Source organism: Symphalangus syndactylus, chromosome 2, assembly GCF_028878055.3.
Source record: "Symphalangus syndactylus isolate Jambi chromosome 2, NHGRI_mSymSyn1-v2.1_pri, whole genome shotgun sequence".
NCBI lineage: Eukaryota > Metazoa > Chordata > Mammalia > Primates > Hylobatidae > Symphalangus > Symphalangus syndactylus.
The window spans coordinates 39,604,160-39,623,175 of record NC_072424.2 but is presented as its reverse complement, the minus strand read 5'-3'; the positions used below and the strand labels follow the sequence as shown (position 1 = coordinate 39,623,175).

The 19,016-nt window shown below is 38.6% G+C and overlaps 2 protein-coding genes across 4 annotated transcripts in view; both read right to left on the bottom strand.

Moving 5' to 3' along the window:
- HPSE2 (heparanase 2 (inactive)) overlaps positions 1-19,016 on the bottom strand; it is a 772,172-nt gene that overhangs the window by 541,162 nt on the left and 211,994 nt on the right. The window lies entirely within an intron of this gene.
- On the bottom strand, positions 7,168-13,685 carry LOC129463700 (ADP-ribosylation factor-like protein 5A). The gene is given in 5 exon segments (XM_055244422.2): positions 7,168-7,325; positions 7,727-7,895; positions 10,006-10,056; positions 12,810-13,191; positions 13,500-13,685. Coding segments are annotated over 5 exon segments (828 nt in total). The 5' UTR covers positions 13,568-13,685.

Below are 19,016 nucleotides of genomic sequence, written 5' to 3'. Positions count from 1 at the left end.
ATTTAAGACTGCAGAGGTTCCTGCTGAATTTTTGTTTGTCTGTGCCCTGCCCGCAGAGGTGGAGCCTACAGAGGCAGGCAGGCCTCCTTGAGCTGTGGTGGGCTCCACCCAGTTCGAGCTTCCTGGCTGCTTTGTTTACCTAAGCAAGCTGGGCAATGGCGGGTGCCCCTCCCCGAGCCTCGCTGCCACCTTGCAGTTTGATCTCAGACTGCTGTGCTAGCAATCAGCGAGATTCCATGGGCATAGGACCCTCCGAGCCAGGTGCAGGACACAATCTCCTGGTGTGCCATTTTCCAAGCCCGTTGGAAAAGCACAGTATTAGGGTGGGACTGACACGATTTTCCAGGTGCCATCTGTTACCCCTTTCTTTGACTAGGAAAGGGAACTCCCTGACCCCTTGCACTTCCCAAGTGAGGCAATGCCTCACCCTGCTTCGGCTCACGCACAGTGCACTGCACCGACTGTTCTGCACCCACTGTTTGGCACTCCCTAGTGAGATGAACCCGTTACCTCAAATGGAAATGCAGAAATCACCTGTCTTCTGTGCCGCTCATGCTGGGAGCTGTAGACCGGAGCTGTTCCTATTCGGCCATCTTGGCTCCACCCCATAAAATTCTATTTTAAAGCATCACTATGCTACAACCTGAATTAAGCTATACCGTGGGTCAAATCCTGTCCTGTCCCCTGTGTGCACGGTCTTATATAGGATATTGGTCTCAATACACCAAAGAAAGCATATGAGTATTAGACTTGTCCACCCCATTCCTATCTGTGTTATTAAATAGTTGAACTGTAATTTGAATTTATAAAGCTAATGTTGTTTCTTTGGGATTTTAATATGTTTATTATCTGAAACAAACAACCTCATTTCTCTAATCACCCTCTATTGACAACTTTACTAATTTGGTAAGTTAGTAAATGATGATGATGTTGAATTGTGAAAACCATATTGATATAAGATTTATATTTAAATCCAGATGTTTACACTTATTAAACCACTATGAAGCCTTATGATTTATTTTCTCTCACTATAGGTCACAGCATATAGCTTAGAGAACACTTAAGAGAAGTAGGCTAATGCACTCATACTTCATTCCTGGAACCTTTGGTTCTAGTTTGACTGAATTTACCAATAACATAAGCTTGATGGACATGTGCAAAACTCTAGTCAACATTCTTCACTGTAACGAAATTCTCTACTTATCTGCTTCCATGAGGTAGTCCTAGTGCTACCAACAAGAAATTTCTCAAGCACATAGCCATTTAAATAACTCAGGCCATGATTACATAAATTACTTTAGTCCAGGTTAGTAAAAAGAATAAACACAAAATAGATCTTATCTTTAAATTTTTTCTTTCACCAAAAAAACTACTGACAGAAAAGATACTTTGTAACTAGTCAAGTGTCCAGGCAAGGAAACTGTAATGGCCAAAGGAACACAGCCACACAAACCCATGAATGTTCAGTAAAGGCTTGTTGATGGTACACACCATTGATGATTATACTTTAGGGTAAAGATAATGTTATGAGTAAAAAATATGACATAAATTTGAATCTTAAAATCCTGGAAATTATAATCCATCAAGCTACAGTACATTACTAAAAATCATAGAGAACGTTCTGATCAAGAGTCAGCAAATTTTTTTTTCTGTAACAGGTCAGACTGTAATTAGTTCAGGCTTTACAGGCAATATGGTCTCTGTTGCAGTGAATTAACTCTGCCACTGTAGTGCAAAAGTAGCCATAAAGAATATATAAGATAATAACTGTGGCTGTGTTCCAATAAAACTTTATTTACAAACACAGATGGCAAAAGCAACTACTCATCAACAAAAATCTGCAATGAGGAGGCACATCAAACAGACATGGGAGCCAACTGAAAGAGCTCCACATAGCCAAATCTAGAACAATTTGAACAATGAAACAAAGTAATATTATAACCCAAAATATAAAATAAATACCCATATTCACTATTAATAAGCAATGGATAAATAAATGGGGAGAAAAGACAAATATCTCATGCAGAATACAAATAATTGATGTAGATACTCCATCCTCATGGAGATGGAGCATAACTCTCCACTCTTTAAGTGTGGGCTGCACATAGTAGTGACTTCCTTCCAAAAACTACGGTATGGATACTGAGGAAGGGTAAGTAACTTTATATTGGAGAAACCTGACAAACACTACCCCAGCCAGGTGATAAAGGCCAACATGAACAGTGATAAGTCACATTGATAGTGACTTATAACCAAATCTATAACCTCAGTTTAAATTGTAAGAAAAATAGCAGACCAATCTCATACAGACACCTGATAAAATACCTGACCAATATTCCTCAAAACTGTCAACATCATAAAAAACAAGAAAAGTCTGAGGAACTGTTAGTCAAGAGGAGCCTAAAGAGACATGATGACTAAATCTGGATGAGATCCTGAACAGAAAATGAACACATGTAAAAACTAGGTAAATATCTATAAAATATGGGCTTTGATTAATTTTTTCAGATCAAAAAGTATTTTATATTTTTATTTAATAGAAAAATAAAAATTACAAAATACATATACAAAATGTTTTGAAATATGTATACATGGTGGAATGGATCAACTGAGCTATTAACATAGATATTACCTCACATACCTATCTTTTTTTGTGATGAGAACACTTAAAATCTACTCAATACATTGTTATTACCTACAGTTAACCATGTTGTACAATAGATCCTTTGTACATATATCTCTTATCTAACTGAAATTTTGTATTCTTTGACCAACATCTCCCCACCCTCCCTATCCCCTGGTAACCACCATTCTACCCTCTACTTCTCTGAGTACAATTGTTTAGATTCCACATATATACTATGCAGTATTTATCTTTCTTTGCCTCTTTATTTCACTTAATATCATCCATGTTGTCACAAATGACACGATTTCCTCCTTTTTTAAGGCTGAATAGTATTCCATTGTGTATATATGCCACATTTTCTTTATCAATTCATTTGCTTGTGGACACTTAGATTGATTCCATATATGGCTATTATGAATAATGCTGCAATGAACATTTGAGTGCAGAATGTCTTCAACATACTGAATTCATTTCCCCTGAATACCCATTAATGAGACTGCTGCATCAAACGATAGTGCTATCTTCAGTTTTTTGAGGAATGTGCATTCTATTTTTCATAATAATTGTACACATACCCACCAACAGCATGCAAGGGTTCCCTTGACTCCATATCCTTACCAATAAGTTATCTTTGGTCTTTTTGATAATAGCAATTCTAATAGGTGTGAGGAGATATCTCACTGTGGTGTTAATTTGCATTTCTCTGATGGTTAAGCACATTTTTGTATGCCTGTTGGCCATTTTTATAGCTTCTTTTGAGATATATCTATTCAGGTCCTTTGCCCATTTATTAATCAGGTTCTCTTCTTGCTATTGAGTTGAGTTCCTTACACATTTTGGATATGAACCCTTTACCAGATGGACGGTTTGCAAATATTTTCTCCCATCCTATAGGTTCTTTTTTTAGCTGTGCAGAAACTTTTTAGTTTTATATAATCCCATTTGTCTATTCTTCCTCTTTTTGCCTATGCTTTTGAGGTCGTAGCAATTTTTCCCTAGATTTTTCTCCAGTGACTGTAAAGTTTCAGATTCTAAATTTAAGTCTTTTATCCATTTTGAGTTGATTTTTGTATATGCTGTGAGACAAGGTTTTAATTTCATTCTAGTGCATGTGGAAATTCAGTTTTCTCAACACTATTTTATTTGATATAAGTATAGTTACCCTGCTCTTTTTCATTTGTTTGTTTCCATTTGAATGGAATATCTTTTTCCATCGCTTCACTTTCAGCCTGTGTGCGCTTAAAGTTGAAATAAGTCTCTTGTACACAGCACATAGTTGGCCCAGCTTTTTTTTAATCCATTCAGCCCCTCTATGTCTTTTAATAGGATAATTCAATCTGCTTACATTCAAGGTAATTATTAATATGTAAGGGCTTATTACTGTCATTATTGTTTTCTTTTGTTTTGTTTTGTTTGTAGAACCTCTTTTCTTTCTCTCTTGCTGTCTTCCTTTGCAGTTAAGTGATTTTTCTCTAGAAGTATGCTTTAATGTCCTACTTCTGATCTTCAGTGTATCGATTATAGGTTTTTGCTTTGTGGTTACATTGAGGCTTACATAAAACCTTATAGTTATAACAGGCTATGTTAACCCAAAGATTTGATAGCATTAAAAAAAACCAAACACTTTCATTCCTCCTCCAATATTTTATGTTTTTGATGTCACTGTTTACATCTTGTTATAGTGTGTATTCCTTAAGAAATTTTTGTAGCTATTAATCTTTTTAATAGTTTTGTCTTTTAACCTTCATACTAAAGATATGTGATTTATGTATTACCTTTATAGAATTCTAAATTTGACTGTGTACTTACTTTTACTAGTGAGTTTTATACCTTCATAAGTTTTTGTATCACTAATAGTGTGCTTTCCTTTCAACTTGAAGAACTACCTTTAGTATGTTGTATAAGACAGGTCTGGTGGTGATGAACTCCCTCAGCTTTTATTTGTCTGAGAAAGTCTTTATCTTGCCTTCATTTCTGAAGGACAGCTTTGCTGAATACAGTACTTGGTTGGCAGGGTTTCTTTTTTCCTTTAGTACTTTGAATATATCATTCCTCTATCTCCTGCCTGTAAAGTTTCTGCTCAGAAGACCACTGATAGCCTTACTGGAACTCCCTTATATGTGATCTGCTTCTTTTTCCTTGCTGCTTTCAGGATCTTCTCTTTGTCTTTGATTTTTAACAGTTTTATTATAATATGTCTTGGCATAATCTTGTGTGAACTGAATTTGATTGAATACCTTTGACCTTCTTTTACCTAGATCTCTGGATCTTTATGTGTTTTCCCAGATTTGAAAAGTTTTCTGTTACTATTTCTTTCAGTAAGCTTTTTACCCCATTTGTCTTTCTCTTCTCCTTGAAATCCTACAACTCAGACATTTGCTCTTTTTACATTGTCCCATAAATTCTGTAAGTTTTCTTCACTCCTTTTCTTTTTAATTTTTATCATTCAACTATATATTTTCAAATAATCTGTCTTCAAGTTCACAGATTCATTCTTCTGCTTGATCAATTCTGCTACTGATGCTTTCTATTGTATTTTTCACTTCATTCATTGCGTCTTTCAGCTCCAGAATTTCTGTTTGACTTTTAAAAACAATTGCAATCTCTCTGTTAAATTTCTCACTTTGGTAGTTTACTATTTTCCCAATTTCATACAATTTTTTTCTGTGTTTTCTTTAATTTTGCTGGGCTTCCTTAAGGCAATCATCTTGAACTATTTTTTAGGCAGTTCATAATCTCTATTTCTTTGAGGGGTAGCTACTGGGAGATTATTGTACTTTTGGTAGTGTTATATCTCCTTGGTTTGTCATGTTTCCTCTTATCTTACATTGAAGCTTGCACATGGAAAGAAGTTGGAATTCACTCTACTTTTTGCTGACTGGCTTTGTATGGGAGAGCCCTTCCTTTTCAGTCCATCCAGAGATTCTGAGTAAGTTGACTGGCATTCAGAGTAAGTTTTCCATAGGTAGGTTTACTGCTGGAGTCTTTAGACAGGTAGCCTCGTAACTGGGTCAGCAGGCAGGTGGGCCTGGAACCTGGTTCCATAGGGTTAAGGCTAGGGCCTAAACACACCAGCGTGGACCTGTTGATTGGTTCCTCAGGATGAGACCTGGAGCCTAGGTTACAGAGGGTAGGCCTAGAAACTATTTTTCCAGGGGCTTCCCTGAAGCCTGTATCCACATGAACTGATATGGCACTGGGGTGGTCTCTGAGCCCAAGTCTGCAGGGGTCAGCCAGGTGCTGGGATGGTCTTGGGAACTGAGTCCACAGGGGCTGGCTTGGAACTAGAGTGGGTACAGGACACAAGGGTGAGCCTGGGTTCTGGATCTGTAAGGTGGTCCTAGAGTCTTGATCCACGGGGAGCAGTCTAGAACCAGAGTCTGTTGGAGCAGGCCTGGACCCTGGATCTGTTGGACCTTGTGGCCACAAGGACTGCCCTGGAGAATGGCACCATAGGGACAAGTCTGGCACTGAGCAGGCCCAGAGCCTATGTCCACAGGAGCTTGCCTTGTATCTGATGCCAGAGGCTATGACCTGGTGCTAGAGTGAGATTAAAGCCTGAAAAGGGCCTGCGACCATGCTGGCTTTGGCAGTCATGGGCCATTATGGCTCCAGGCTCCAAAATCTAGGGCAGAGAACTAAAGCCTGGGGTCCCAGAAGCTGGCCTGGCACTGGGTGGGCCTAGAACCTACATCTGTGATGTCCAGCTTGGTGGTTTGATCTATAGGTACCAGCTTGATGACTAGGACTTCAGGGGATGGCCTCATGCAGGGGTGAACCTACAGCCCAAGTCTGTAGAGGTTGGCCTGGTGCTATGTCATGCCTGAAACCCAGGGCCATTAAGGCCAGCTCAGTGCTGGTACCTGTCTCAGGTCTGGGGCTGCTGGGTTAGGCCTGGTATTGGGGCAGCCCCAAGTCCTAGCGTGCAAGGCAGGCCTGGAGCCAAGGGCTGCAGGATTCTGTTTTGTGCTAGGGTGGGCTTGGAAGCTCAATTTACAGGTACTAGTATGGAGCCTGGGGCTTCCGGAGCTGGCCTGGGGCTAGGTGGGCCTGGAGCCTGTTTCTGCAGAAGCCAGCCTGGAGGCTGTGTCCACAGGTATTGGCCTGAAGACCAGGGCTTTAGGGGCCAGTCTGGTGCTAGGGCAGGCCTGAAGCCTGGGATTATAGATACTAGCTCACTGCTGGGGGTGGCCTGGAGCCTAGCGCTGTGGGGATTAACCTGGTGTAGGGTAGCACATAGAACAAGTCCTCCAGGTAGACCTGGAGTGTAGAGCTTCAGGATCTGGTCTGACACCAAGATGAGCCTAGACATTCAGTCCACACACACCAGCCTGGAGTCTGGGGCTGTGAGGGCTTGTGTGGCACTGGGTTTTACTGGGGCAGGGCTAGTGTTGGGGTCCCAGACAGCATCCGATGCTCACTTCCCTCTCCCTCCCCCAAGGAGAGAGTATCTATCTCCACATTGTGCTGCCTGGAGTTGAAGGAGGAGAGATGCAGGTGATGTAAAACTGTCTTTCCTACCCTCTTCAATGTGTCCTTTCTTATTTATGTGCTATACTTAAGTGCTGAAATCTCTCATCTGGCTTCCGTTGCTGATGTAAAGGAATTTTCATGCATGAATAGTTGTTCAAAGTGATGTTTTTGCAGAGGACGATCACTGGAAAGTCATATTCTGCCATTTTGCTGACATCAATCTGGACTTTAGTTAATTAAAATATATATAAATAAGAGATGGCAGACCAGATTTTGTCTGGAGGCCATAGTTTTCTAAATCCAGTCTGAGTTAATTGCCATATTTACTAAAGGTCATGATAGTCTCCTACAGTCATAACACAAAACAGAAATAGATGACAAAATGAGAGTAGGGCCTTTAGAGTCTAGCCCCTTATTTCACATCTGAGAAAGCAGGAGCAGTGAGGTTAAGTTTCTTACTCAGGTCCAACCAGTCTGTAAGCAGTGGACCTAAAGCTGAGATTCAGAGTCCAACTTCCTGGCTAATGCTTTTTATGCTACATGATGCTGCCGCCCTTTCCCCATTCCCTGTATGCATAATCCCAAGTCACTCAAGAAAAAGAGAAGCACTTTGGCAATTCAACTGACTTATGCAGTCGAAAAGAGAAAATCCTAGTATGACTTCTTGCTTTCTTCCGAGATAAGATTTTTTCCCTAAGTTCTTGCAACTGAAAGCTAGAACCCATAGAGCACCAGAGCCCAGAAGGACTGACTCCTCACTGCTTTCCATCTCCTGATCTTGTTTACATGTGTTTATCTGCAAAAGTTTTAATGGAATAAGAGAAAACGAGTGCTTTAACTTCTCAATAAAATCTGTGCCCCAGCATGAGTCATTGTTTTCTTTTTTTACACTAGCAAGGGTAAAGCCTTCTGGTTTTAATAACTAATACTGCTGAGTTCAATAAAAAGTACTTAATTTAATTCAATTCAAACCTTGATCAATGCCAGCTTCCCCTGGAGTTTTATCTTTGTTTTAATTTGAGTCTTTATGTTCAGAAAAATGAGAGGCCAAAAGGAAAGAAACAGAAGTCAATTAGCTTGTAGGCTTGTTTCTAGACAAAGGACATGAAAATACAAGATTGACAGGTAAACTCCAAGGCTCTAATGTTTCTGCCCCACTGGACAATCTTTTCCTGGCAGAATTAATGTTTTCTTTAATCCTGAATAAAGAAACTGAACAATTCACAGCCCCATTTGGAAAATGTTTTTAAACAAAATATTCCAAAGCCAATTAGCATCAGATTTCTAAACTAGAAATATATTGCCTTTAATGTGTCAATAATCAAGAGATATGCTACTGTAAAATTAGATACAGAAATCCTCAAGTCCATCTGTTTCAATTCTAAAGCAGCCAGACTCAGTGCTTAAGGGACTGAAATGATATAGGGACTAAAATGGAAATAAAATGAAGCACCCCTGAAGATAGTTTTGATAAGTTTTTCTTAAATGATCCCTTTATTGTCACAACAGAGTTCAGTCCTATTTCTAAAAACATCCATCATTGTAGAAGAATTGCAATTCACTATTAACTGAAACCACTTTCATAACTTCAACCTGAAAGTTCCTGCTGCTCTGTTTGAACCAAAAACTTTGCAACGGTTGAGGGGAATTGTGAAAATCTACATTTTTGGTTCAATTATGTAGTTTTTCAGTGCAAAAGCTTTTAGAAATGTTCTGAAGGCTATTAAAAGAGAACTGAGGCCAGACACAGTGGCTCATCTATAATCCCAGCACTCTGGAAAGCTGAGGTGGGAGGATTGCTGGAAGCCAGGGGTTCATGACCAGCCTGAGCAACATAACAAGGCCCAGTGTCTACAAAAAAAAAAATTGCCAGGCATGCTGGTATATGCCCTGTAGGCCTAGCTACTCAGGAGGCTGAGGTGGGTGAATTGCATGAGCCCAGGAGTTTGAGGCTGCAATGAGCTATGATTGCACCACTGCCTGGATGACAGACTGAGATCCGCACTCCTGCCTGGATGACAGACTGAGATCCAGTCTAAAAAAAACAAACAAAAAAAGCAGGACTGAGCATCAGGGATAGCATTCAGTCTCCCTCCAGAGCTGGGTTACTACTGGCAGCCACATTTCCTTGCCACCATCTGGAAGTACTGATTCTACAGTGGACCAGAGGGAAAAGGCAGCCAGTTTCTTGTAGAATTCCAAACTTCAGTTCCTGTAGCACCTGGTTTCCATAGGGGTTTCATGTCCAAGTCTGATTAAACCACAATTCATAGACTATAGAATGTTAACCCTGGGAGGAGACAAAGAGCATCTAAGCCAGTGATTCACATACTTACGGATTTCAGGAACAGTAATATTTCAAAAAGAAAAATATCAGGGCACCAAAATAGAGTTGCTCATTTTTTTCATAGTCATTTGCTTTTGCAAAACAAAGACATTTAAAATAGCAACAACCATTAATTATCAACATCATTTCATAACTTCAATAACAAAAATGTAGGAAGGACATAAACTTGGAACTTAAAAATTAAATAAATTTAGTTTCATAAAAACTCATCACTTGGTTCTTATTTTGTCCCAAGTTGCTAAAAACTTCATTATAAACTGAAATTCATTTATAGACCATTGTTTGGCAACAATTAGCTAGTTTAATTCTTAATAGCAGACCCTTAGAACCCTCTCTGTTGTGACCACAGCTGTTCTCCAATAAACTAATAATCTAAAACTCAGTGAGATTCTTTAAGGAATGAGATGATTTACTGTGCTTAAAGAGGACATCAAATGAAACTTGTAGCAACCATTGTTTTGGAAAGCCAAAAGACTGGAAGTAAACTAAATGTATTTATTTTTTTTTATCTTTGAAAATCCTTTAGCATAAAACATTATAAAAGGTAAATAAAACATACTTGGGGAAAAATGACCATGAAATCAGCCTGTTTGGGAATCTTCACCTTTGCCTAGAAGCAATAATAATGTTAATGATATACTTTCCTGAGCTTGGGAAAAAGCAGGCTCATGAATTGCAGCCTTGTGAAAGAGGGATTTACTTGACTCCTGTTGATTCCAGAGATCAGAATTACCATAAATGGGCAGAAATTTTAAGAGCGGCAGTATATAGATAAAGATAAGAACTTGTTTTTAGAGGCCTAACGTCCTAAGTAAATTCAAAGAAGACTGGGCAACTTCATGGTATGGGAGGCCGACCTATTCTGGAAGTGCTTAAGCAAAACCTGGTTAACAATTTGGCAGCTTTACTGAAAAGGGAAATCAAAGTAGTAGATTGGCTCAGATACCTCTGAGAAGCCATCTAACTCTAAGAATCTAGGATTCTTTTCCCATCCCAGCCCTTACCAGCCAAGAATCAATAAAACATTAGTCAAATGCTCGAGAATAGACACAAAATTCTCTTGAGGATGAATATTAATTGCACAATTTCAGAACACTGACAACTTGGTAATCATCAGTCTTTTTTTTTAACTTTTAAGTTCAGGGGTACATGTGCAGGTTTGTTACATATGTAAACTTGTGTCATGGGGGTTTGCTGTACAGATTATTTCATCACCCAGGTATTAAGCCTAGTACCCATTAGTTATATTTCCTGATCCTCTCGCTCCTCCCACCCTTCACCCCTCTGTAGGCCCCAATCTGTGTTGTGTTCCTCTCTATGTGTCCATGTGTTCTCATCATTTAGTTCCCATTTGTAAATGAGAACATGTGGTATTTAGTTTTCTGTTCCTGTGTTAGGTTTTTTTTTGCGGGGGGTGGGGGGCACGTAATTTAGGATTTACTTTTGTAAAACCATGTAGACAAATATAAAATGTTATGCTTGCATTTTGAACATTATAAATATGAAACACAAAACATCCAATGTTAAATACTGATCTCCTATGCCTGATCTAGATTTAGATATTAAGTATTTCACATTTTACAGAAAGGAACTTTCAAAGTTTGATCAATACTTATAGTATGTACTATTATTCAGCAAAATCTTCTTGAAATTTAAAAGGCTGATATTAAAAGTAGTTATTTTTTTCTTAAATATGTTAAAACATATCAGTTTGGATTAACCTTCAGATTTTCAGGCCATGAAAGATATACAGGCTGGGCATGGTGGCTCATGCCTGTAATCCCAGCACTTTGGGAGGCTGAGGCAGGTGGATCACGAGGTCAAGAGATACAGACCATCCTAGCCAACGTGGCGAAACCCCATCTCTACTAAAAATACAAAAATTAGCCAGACGTGGTGACGTGTGCTGGTAGTCCCAGCTACTCAGGAGGCTGAGGCAGGAGAATTGCTTGAACCCAAGAGGCAGAGGTTGCAGCGAGCCGAGATCATGCCACTGCACTCCAGCCTGGCGACAGAGCAAGACTCCGTCTCAAAAAAAAAAAAAAAAAAAAAAAAAAAAAAAATGCTCTAAGCAAGCATAAAGGGTGTTTTGGGTCAAGTTACCTCTTAGTACAAATAATACACTGTATAAATCAATCTTTAAAAAGAAATTCTTAAAAGCATTCAAAAAATGCTTGCATTTTATAATTGTCAAACAATGTATTTATATTACAGAAGATACAACAAATTTTACATAAATAAAAAATCTCACACTATATTCTCAGTCCTAAAATAAAAAAGAACTCTGCAAATTAAAGAATTATCAATGTTGTTCCGAAAACATACCTTACTTTTACTTTGAAATTCACTTTAACTGCTTGACATATAATTTAATACTTAAAAACAATATAGCTAAATTATTTTATAATATTTATAGGATATTATTTCTCTGAGTAGACATGTTTCACACAACAGTTTCCAATTAATGCAGATAATTCATTTGATAATTTTAATCACAATTTATGATAGACTGATTAATGGATTAAAAATTTATTCAGTAATTTAGATGCCATAAGAACCACTGAAAGTAATAATCTGATAATTACTCATTGTACAATCCTGCCCATTAGTAATACTAAGCCAAGAATCTGATTGCTATCACATTCTGTTGAATTATGTTTCCATCTGTGTGATTGGTCAACAACAAAAAATACACAATATCATGCTTTTTCCTTTTCCATTTTTTTTTTTTAACAAGCAGCTCAATGATTTGGAGCGTTGGTTAATACAATGCAGAGAATACAGGGAGAAAGTATAAAATGGCACCTAACCCCAATGCCAGTACTTATCTCATTATGGTTATAGCTAAGGATATTATTAATATTTGTGTTATTTGCTTTTCTTTAGAACTTAAATCAAAGCCATTAACTTGAACTTGAGGTATATACACAATACACATACAACCTTATGCAAAATATTTCCCATAAGTAACATTATATTTTAAAATATTGGAAACTGAGTATCTGTGCTGATTTGTATTTTGACTTAATGGACCAAGAAGAGAATAACACTCAACTAGGGAGGGTTATACTGATAATAAAGCTCTCAAAATTCAAAATGTCTTCCTCTCCCTTTGTACTTACCAGAGGCTACACAATGTCCTGAGAGGATTCATTACGAGAAAAATGTCATTCACAGCTTTAATAACTTACTTTGGAAAAAACTAATGAGAAAGCAGATTGGAAGGTGAGACTTCATCTTTGTTTTCAAATACGTGGTCTTAATTTTTCTTCTCATAGAAAAAGTTTAAATCAGTTGATTATAAATATATCTAAATCTTTAATTGCTGCAGCTTTCAGGTAAAGTTTAGCACTTCATTTATACAAAGTCTATGAGAAAGGTCAGTAGAGATAATCTAATCTTAAGTCGTGACATCAACCATTCAAGTCCTTGGCACAATCCCTCACCAGTTAGAGAACAGCATGCCTGGACATGCCACCGGTGATCTTTAATAGATGTTAGCTTCATAAACTGGGAGATTTCTGCTACAGTTATGCATTTTTTAACATCTTGTTTATTAGCAAAAATCAGTAATCCAGCTTTTCTTAGGTCCTCGTGTGCTAACATTTTATAGAGTTCTCTAGTTACAGAAATCCTCTCTCTGTCTGTACTGTTCACAACAATTATACAGACTGTGTTAGTATACTAAGTGTTTCAGGAAGAACGAAGAGATTCTTGGCCACCAATATCCCACATTAGGAAACGTATATTATTATGATTATTATGATTATTATTTGAGTCTTGCTTTGTCACCCAGGCTGGAGTGTACTGGCACGATCTCGGCTCACTGCAACCTCCGCCTCCTGGGTTCAAACAATTCTCCTGTCTCAGCCTCCCGAGTAGCTGGTATTACAGGTGTGTGCCACCATGCCCACCTAATTTTTATATTTTTAGTAGAGATGGGGCTTCACCATGTTGGCTGGGCTGGTCTCAAACTCCTGACCTCAGGTGATCCACCCACCTCAGCCTCCCAAAGTGCTGGGATTACAGGCGTGAGCTACCAGCCGGAAACGTGTATTATTAATCACTATCTCTTTTACATTACTTCCTGTTGTAGGAGATGTATGTACAACTTCATTCATAGAAAACTGTTAAAGGATGGTAGTTTTCCCTGCACTATCCAGCCCAATAATGATACTTTTGTGCTCCTGGTGATTGAACAGTCTCCATATCCTGGTGAAGAGAATTCCCATTCACGGGCAGTGGACCCCGCCTCCAGACACCCAGACCGCCTGGCCTCCCAGGCTCAGGCTAAGGGGGTGGCAGAGAGAGACACACTGGAGCCTCTGCCTCTGCAGCTGCTCCCGCCCTGGTTGCTGGCCCACTTCCAGAGAACTGGAGGGAGGCCAAAACCCAAGTCACCCTGCCACACGTGAGGCCCTGCTACTGCCACGCACTCACCTGGCTCGTGGACATTGCCACCAAGTTGTCTGCAACAAGCCTCGCAAGCCACTGTCCTCCCCCTTTATGTGTTAGTTTGCTAAGGATAATGGCCTCCAGCTCCATCCATGTCCCTGCAAAGGACATGATCTCATTCTTTTTATGGCTGCATAGTATTCCATGGTGTATATGTACCATGTTTTCTTTATCCAGTTTATCATTCATGGCCACTTAGGTTGATTCCATGTCTTTGCTATTGTGAATAGTGTTGCAATGAACATGTGCGTGCATGCGTCTTCATAATAGAATGCTTTGTATTCCTTTGGGTATATACTCAGTAATGGGATTGCTGGGTTGAATGATATTTCTGTCTTTAGGTCTCTGAGGAATCGCCACACTGTTTCTCACAATGGTTGAACTATTTACACCCCCACAAACAGTGTATAAGTGTTCCTTTTTCTCCACAACCTCACCAGCATATGTTATTTTTTGACCTTTTAATAATGGTCATTCTAACTGGTGTGAGATGGTATCTCATTGTGGTTTTGATTTGCGTTTCTCTAATGAGTAGTGATGTTGAGCTTTTTTTTCACGACTGTCGGTCACATGTATGTCTTCTTTTAAACATGGGCAAGGACTTCATGTCTAAAACACCAAAAGCAATGGCAACAAAAGCCAAAATTGACAAATGGGATCTAATTAAACTAAAGAGCTTCTGCACAGCAAAAGAAACTACCATCGCATGTTCTCACTCATAGGTGGGAATTGAACAATGAGAACTCATGGACACAGGAAGGGGAACATCACGCTCTGGGGACTGTTGTGGGGTGGGGGGAGGGGGGAGGGACAGCATTAGGAGATACACCTAATGCTAAATGACGAGTTAATGGGTGCAGGAAATCAACATGGCACATGGATACATATGTAACAAACCTGCACATTGTGCACATGTACCCTAAAACCCTAAAGTATAATAAAAAAAAAAAAAAAAAAAAAAAAAAAAAAATGTACAGACCTCATTCAGGATTATTTAAAGATGAACTACCTCAATATGTTTTGAATTTTAATCTTAGCTCCTTCTGTCCTCATCCACTACAGAAATAAGAATGGAAATATTCTGGTTGTGAAAGCTACGGTTTCTACTGAATAATTTCAAACAGCTGACAGTAAACACAGCACTCAGCCCTTCCACATGCACACACCATGTAATCAGATAAAAGCTTTCACAATAGGAAACGGAAGCTGTCAAATAGCCCCTAGATACTACCTAGTGAATGAGTACTTTTGCCAGTTCCTGTCTGGACCAACTGCCAATGACAGTTTTCAAATTAATTAAAACATATGGTTATTAAATTCATACCTAACAGGCTTTACAAATAGGCCTCTTTGCACCACATATGTATTCACAAAAAGTTGCAGTAAATTTAAAATTTAAGAGATGCTTTATCTTAATTTCTGATTGTACTTAATTTGTTAAGGAGTTTATGTTCTATAGGTAATATTTAATGTATTAATGAAACAAACTATTTCAATGGACCTTGCAGAAAGGTTCCATAAAACAAAAATTACCATCTCCTAGTTTCTGGTATGAAAATGTGAACTGTGAGAATGGGAGTGGTTGGGAAAAGGGGCTTTCCTGTAGAATAAAAATTCCTGTATTTCTATTAAAAAAAAAAAAAAAAAAAAAAAAGAAACTACCATCAGTGTGAACAGACAACCTACAGAATGGGAGAAAATTTTTGCAATATACTCATCTGACAAAGGGCTAATATCCAGAATCTACAATGAACTCAAACAAATTTACAAGAAAAAAACAAATGACTCCATCAAAAAGTGGGCGAAGGACATGAACAGACACTTCTCAAAAGAAGACATTTATGCAGCCAAAAAACACATGAAAAAATGCTCATCATCACTGGCCATCAGAGAAATGCAAATCAAAACCACAATGAGATACCATCTCACACCAGTTAGAATGGCCATCATTAAAAAGTCAGGAAACCGGTCTATCGTTGTTGGACATTTGGGTTGGTTCCAACTCTTTGCTATTGTGAATAGTGCCGCAATAAACATACGTGTGCATGTGTCTTTATAGCAGCAGGATTTATAGACCTTTGGGTATATACCCAGTAATGGGATGGCTGGGTCAAATGGTATTTCTAGTTCTAGATCCCTGAGGAATCGCCACACTGACTTCCACAATGGTTGAACTAGTTTACAGTCCCACCAACAGTGTAAAAGTGTTCCTATTTCTCCACATCCTCTCCAGCACCTGTTGTTTCCTGCTTTTTTAATGATGGCCATTCTAACTGGTGTGAGATGGTATCTCATTGTGGTTTTGATTTGCATTTCTCTGATGGCCAGTGCTGATGAGCATTTCTTCATGTGTTTTTTGGCTGCATAAATGTCTTCTTTTAAGAAATGTCTGTTCATGTCCTTTGCCCACTTTTTGATGGGGTTGTTTGTTTTTTTCTTGTAAATTTGTTTGAGTTCATTGTAGATTCTGGATATTAGCCCTTTGTCAGATGAGTAGGTTGCAAAAATTTTCTCCCATTCTGTAGGTTGCCTGTTCACTCTGATGGTAGTTTCTTTTGCTGTGCAGAAGCTCTTTAGTTGCAGCCATAAAAAATGATGAGTTCGTGTCCTTTGTAGGGACATGGATGAAACTGGAAAACATCATTCTCAGTAAACTATCACAAGGACAAAAAACCAAACACCGCATGTTCTCGCTCATAGGTGGGAATTGAACAATGAGAACTCATGGACACAGGAAGGGGAACATCACATTCTGGGGACTGTTGTGGGGTTGGGGGAGGGGGGAGGGGCAGCATTAGGAGATATACCTAATGCTAAATGACGAGTTAATGGGTACAGGAAATCAACATGGCACATGGATACATATGTAACAAACCTGCACATTGTGCACATGTACCCTAAAACCTAAAGTATAATAAAAAAAAAAAAAAAAATGTCAGGAAACAACAGGTGCTGGAGAGGATGTGGAGAATTAGGAACACTTTTACACTGTTGGTGGGACTGTAAACTAGTTCAACCATTGTGGAAGTCAGCGTGGTGATTCCTCAGGGATCTAGAACTAGAAATACCATTTGACCTAGCCATCCCATTACTGGGTATATATCCAAAGGATTATAAATCATGCTGCTATAAAGACACATGCACACGTATGTTTATTGCGGCACTATTCACAATAGCAAAGACTTGAAACCAACCCAAATGTCCAACGACGATAGACTGGATTAAGAAAATGTGGCACATATACACCATGGAATACTATGCAGCCATAAAAAATGATGAGTTCATGTCCTTTGTAGGGACATGGATGAAGCTGGAAACCATCATTCTCAGCAAACTATCACAAGGACAAAAAACCAAACACCACATGTTCTCACTCATATATGGGAACTGAACAATGAGAACACATGGACACAGGAAGGGGAACATCACACACTGGGGCCTGTTGTGGGGTGGGGGGAGGGGGGAGAGATAGCATTAGGAGATATACCTAATGTTAAATGATGAGTTAATGGGTGCAGCACACCAACATGGCACATGTATACATATGTAACTAACCTGCACGTTGTGCACATGTACCCTAAAACTTAAAGTATAATAAAAAAATAAATAAATAAAAACTAAAAAAAAAAGTTTCTGTTCACATCCTTTGCCCACTTTTTTATGGGCTTGTTTTTCTCCTGTAAATTTGCTTAAGTTCCTTGTAGATGCTGGATAGTTGACCTTTGTTGGATGCATAGTTTGCAAAAATGTTCTACCATTCTGTAGGCTATTTACTCTGTTAATAGTTTCTTTTGCTGTGCAGAAGCGCTTTAGTTTAATCAGATTCCATTTGTCAATTTTTGCTTTAGTTGCAATTGCTTTTGACGTCTTCATCATGAAATCTTTGCCTGTGCCTATGTCCCAAATTGTATTGTCTAGGTTGCCTTCCAGGGATTTTAAAGTTTTGAGTGTTGCATTTAAGCCTTTAATCCATCTTAATTTTTATATATGGTATAAGGAAAGGTTCCAGTTTTAATCTTCTGCATATTGCTAGCCAGTTATCCCAGCACCATTTATTGAATAGGGAATCCTTTCCCCATTGCTTATTTTTATCAGGTTTGTTGAAGATCAGACAGTTGTAGGTGTGTGGTCTTATTTCCAGGTTCTGTATTTGGTTTTACTGGTCTATGTGTCTGTTTTTGTACCAGTACCATGATGTTTTGGTTACTGTAGTCCTGTGGTATAGTTTGAAGTCAGGTAGTCTGATGCCTTCAGCCTTGTTCTTTCTGCTTAGGGTTGCCTTGGGTATTCAGGCTCTTTTTTGGTTCCATATGAATTTTAAAATAGTTTTTTTTCTAGTTCTGTGAACAATGTCAATGGTAGTTTAATAGGCATAACACTGAATGTATAAATTGCTTTTGGCAGTAAGGCCATTTTAATAATATTGATTTTTCCTATCCATGAGCATGGAATGTTTTTCCATTTGTTTGTGTCATCTCTGATTTCTTTGAGCAGTGGTTTGTAGTTCTCCTTATAGAGATCTTTTACCTCCCTAGTTAGCTGTATTCTTAGGTATTTTGTGTGTGTGTGTGGGGCAATTGTGAATGTGAGTTCATTCCTGACTTGGCTCTCAGCTTGACTGTTATTGATGTAGGAATGCTAGTGATTTTTGCACATTTACTTTGTATCCTGGGACTTTGCTGAAGTTGTTTATCTTCTTAAGAAGCTTTTGGGCTGAGACTGGAAATTTCTAGATATAGAATCATGTCATCTGCAAACAAGGATAGTTTAACTTCCTCTCTTCCTATTTGCATGCCCTTTATTTCTTTTTCTTGCCTGATTGTCCTGGCCAGAACTTCCAATACTATATTGAATAGGAGTGGTGAGAGAGGCTATCCTGTCTTGTGCCAGTTTTCAAGGGGAATGCTTCTAGATTTTGCCCATTCAGTATGATGTTGGCTATGAGTTTGTCACACATAGCTCTTACTATTTTGAGGTATGTTCCTTCAATACCTAGTTTATTGAGTTTTTAACATGAATGTATGTTGAATTGTATGGAAATCCTTTTATGCATCTATTGAGATAATCATGTAGTTTTGTCTTTAGTTCTGTTTATGTGGTGAATCATGTTTATTG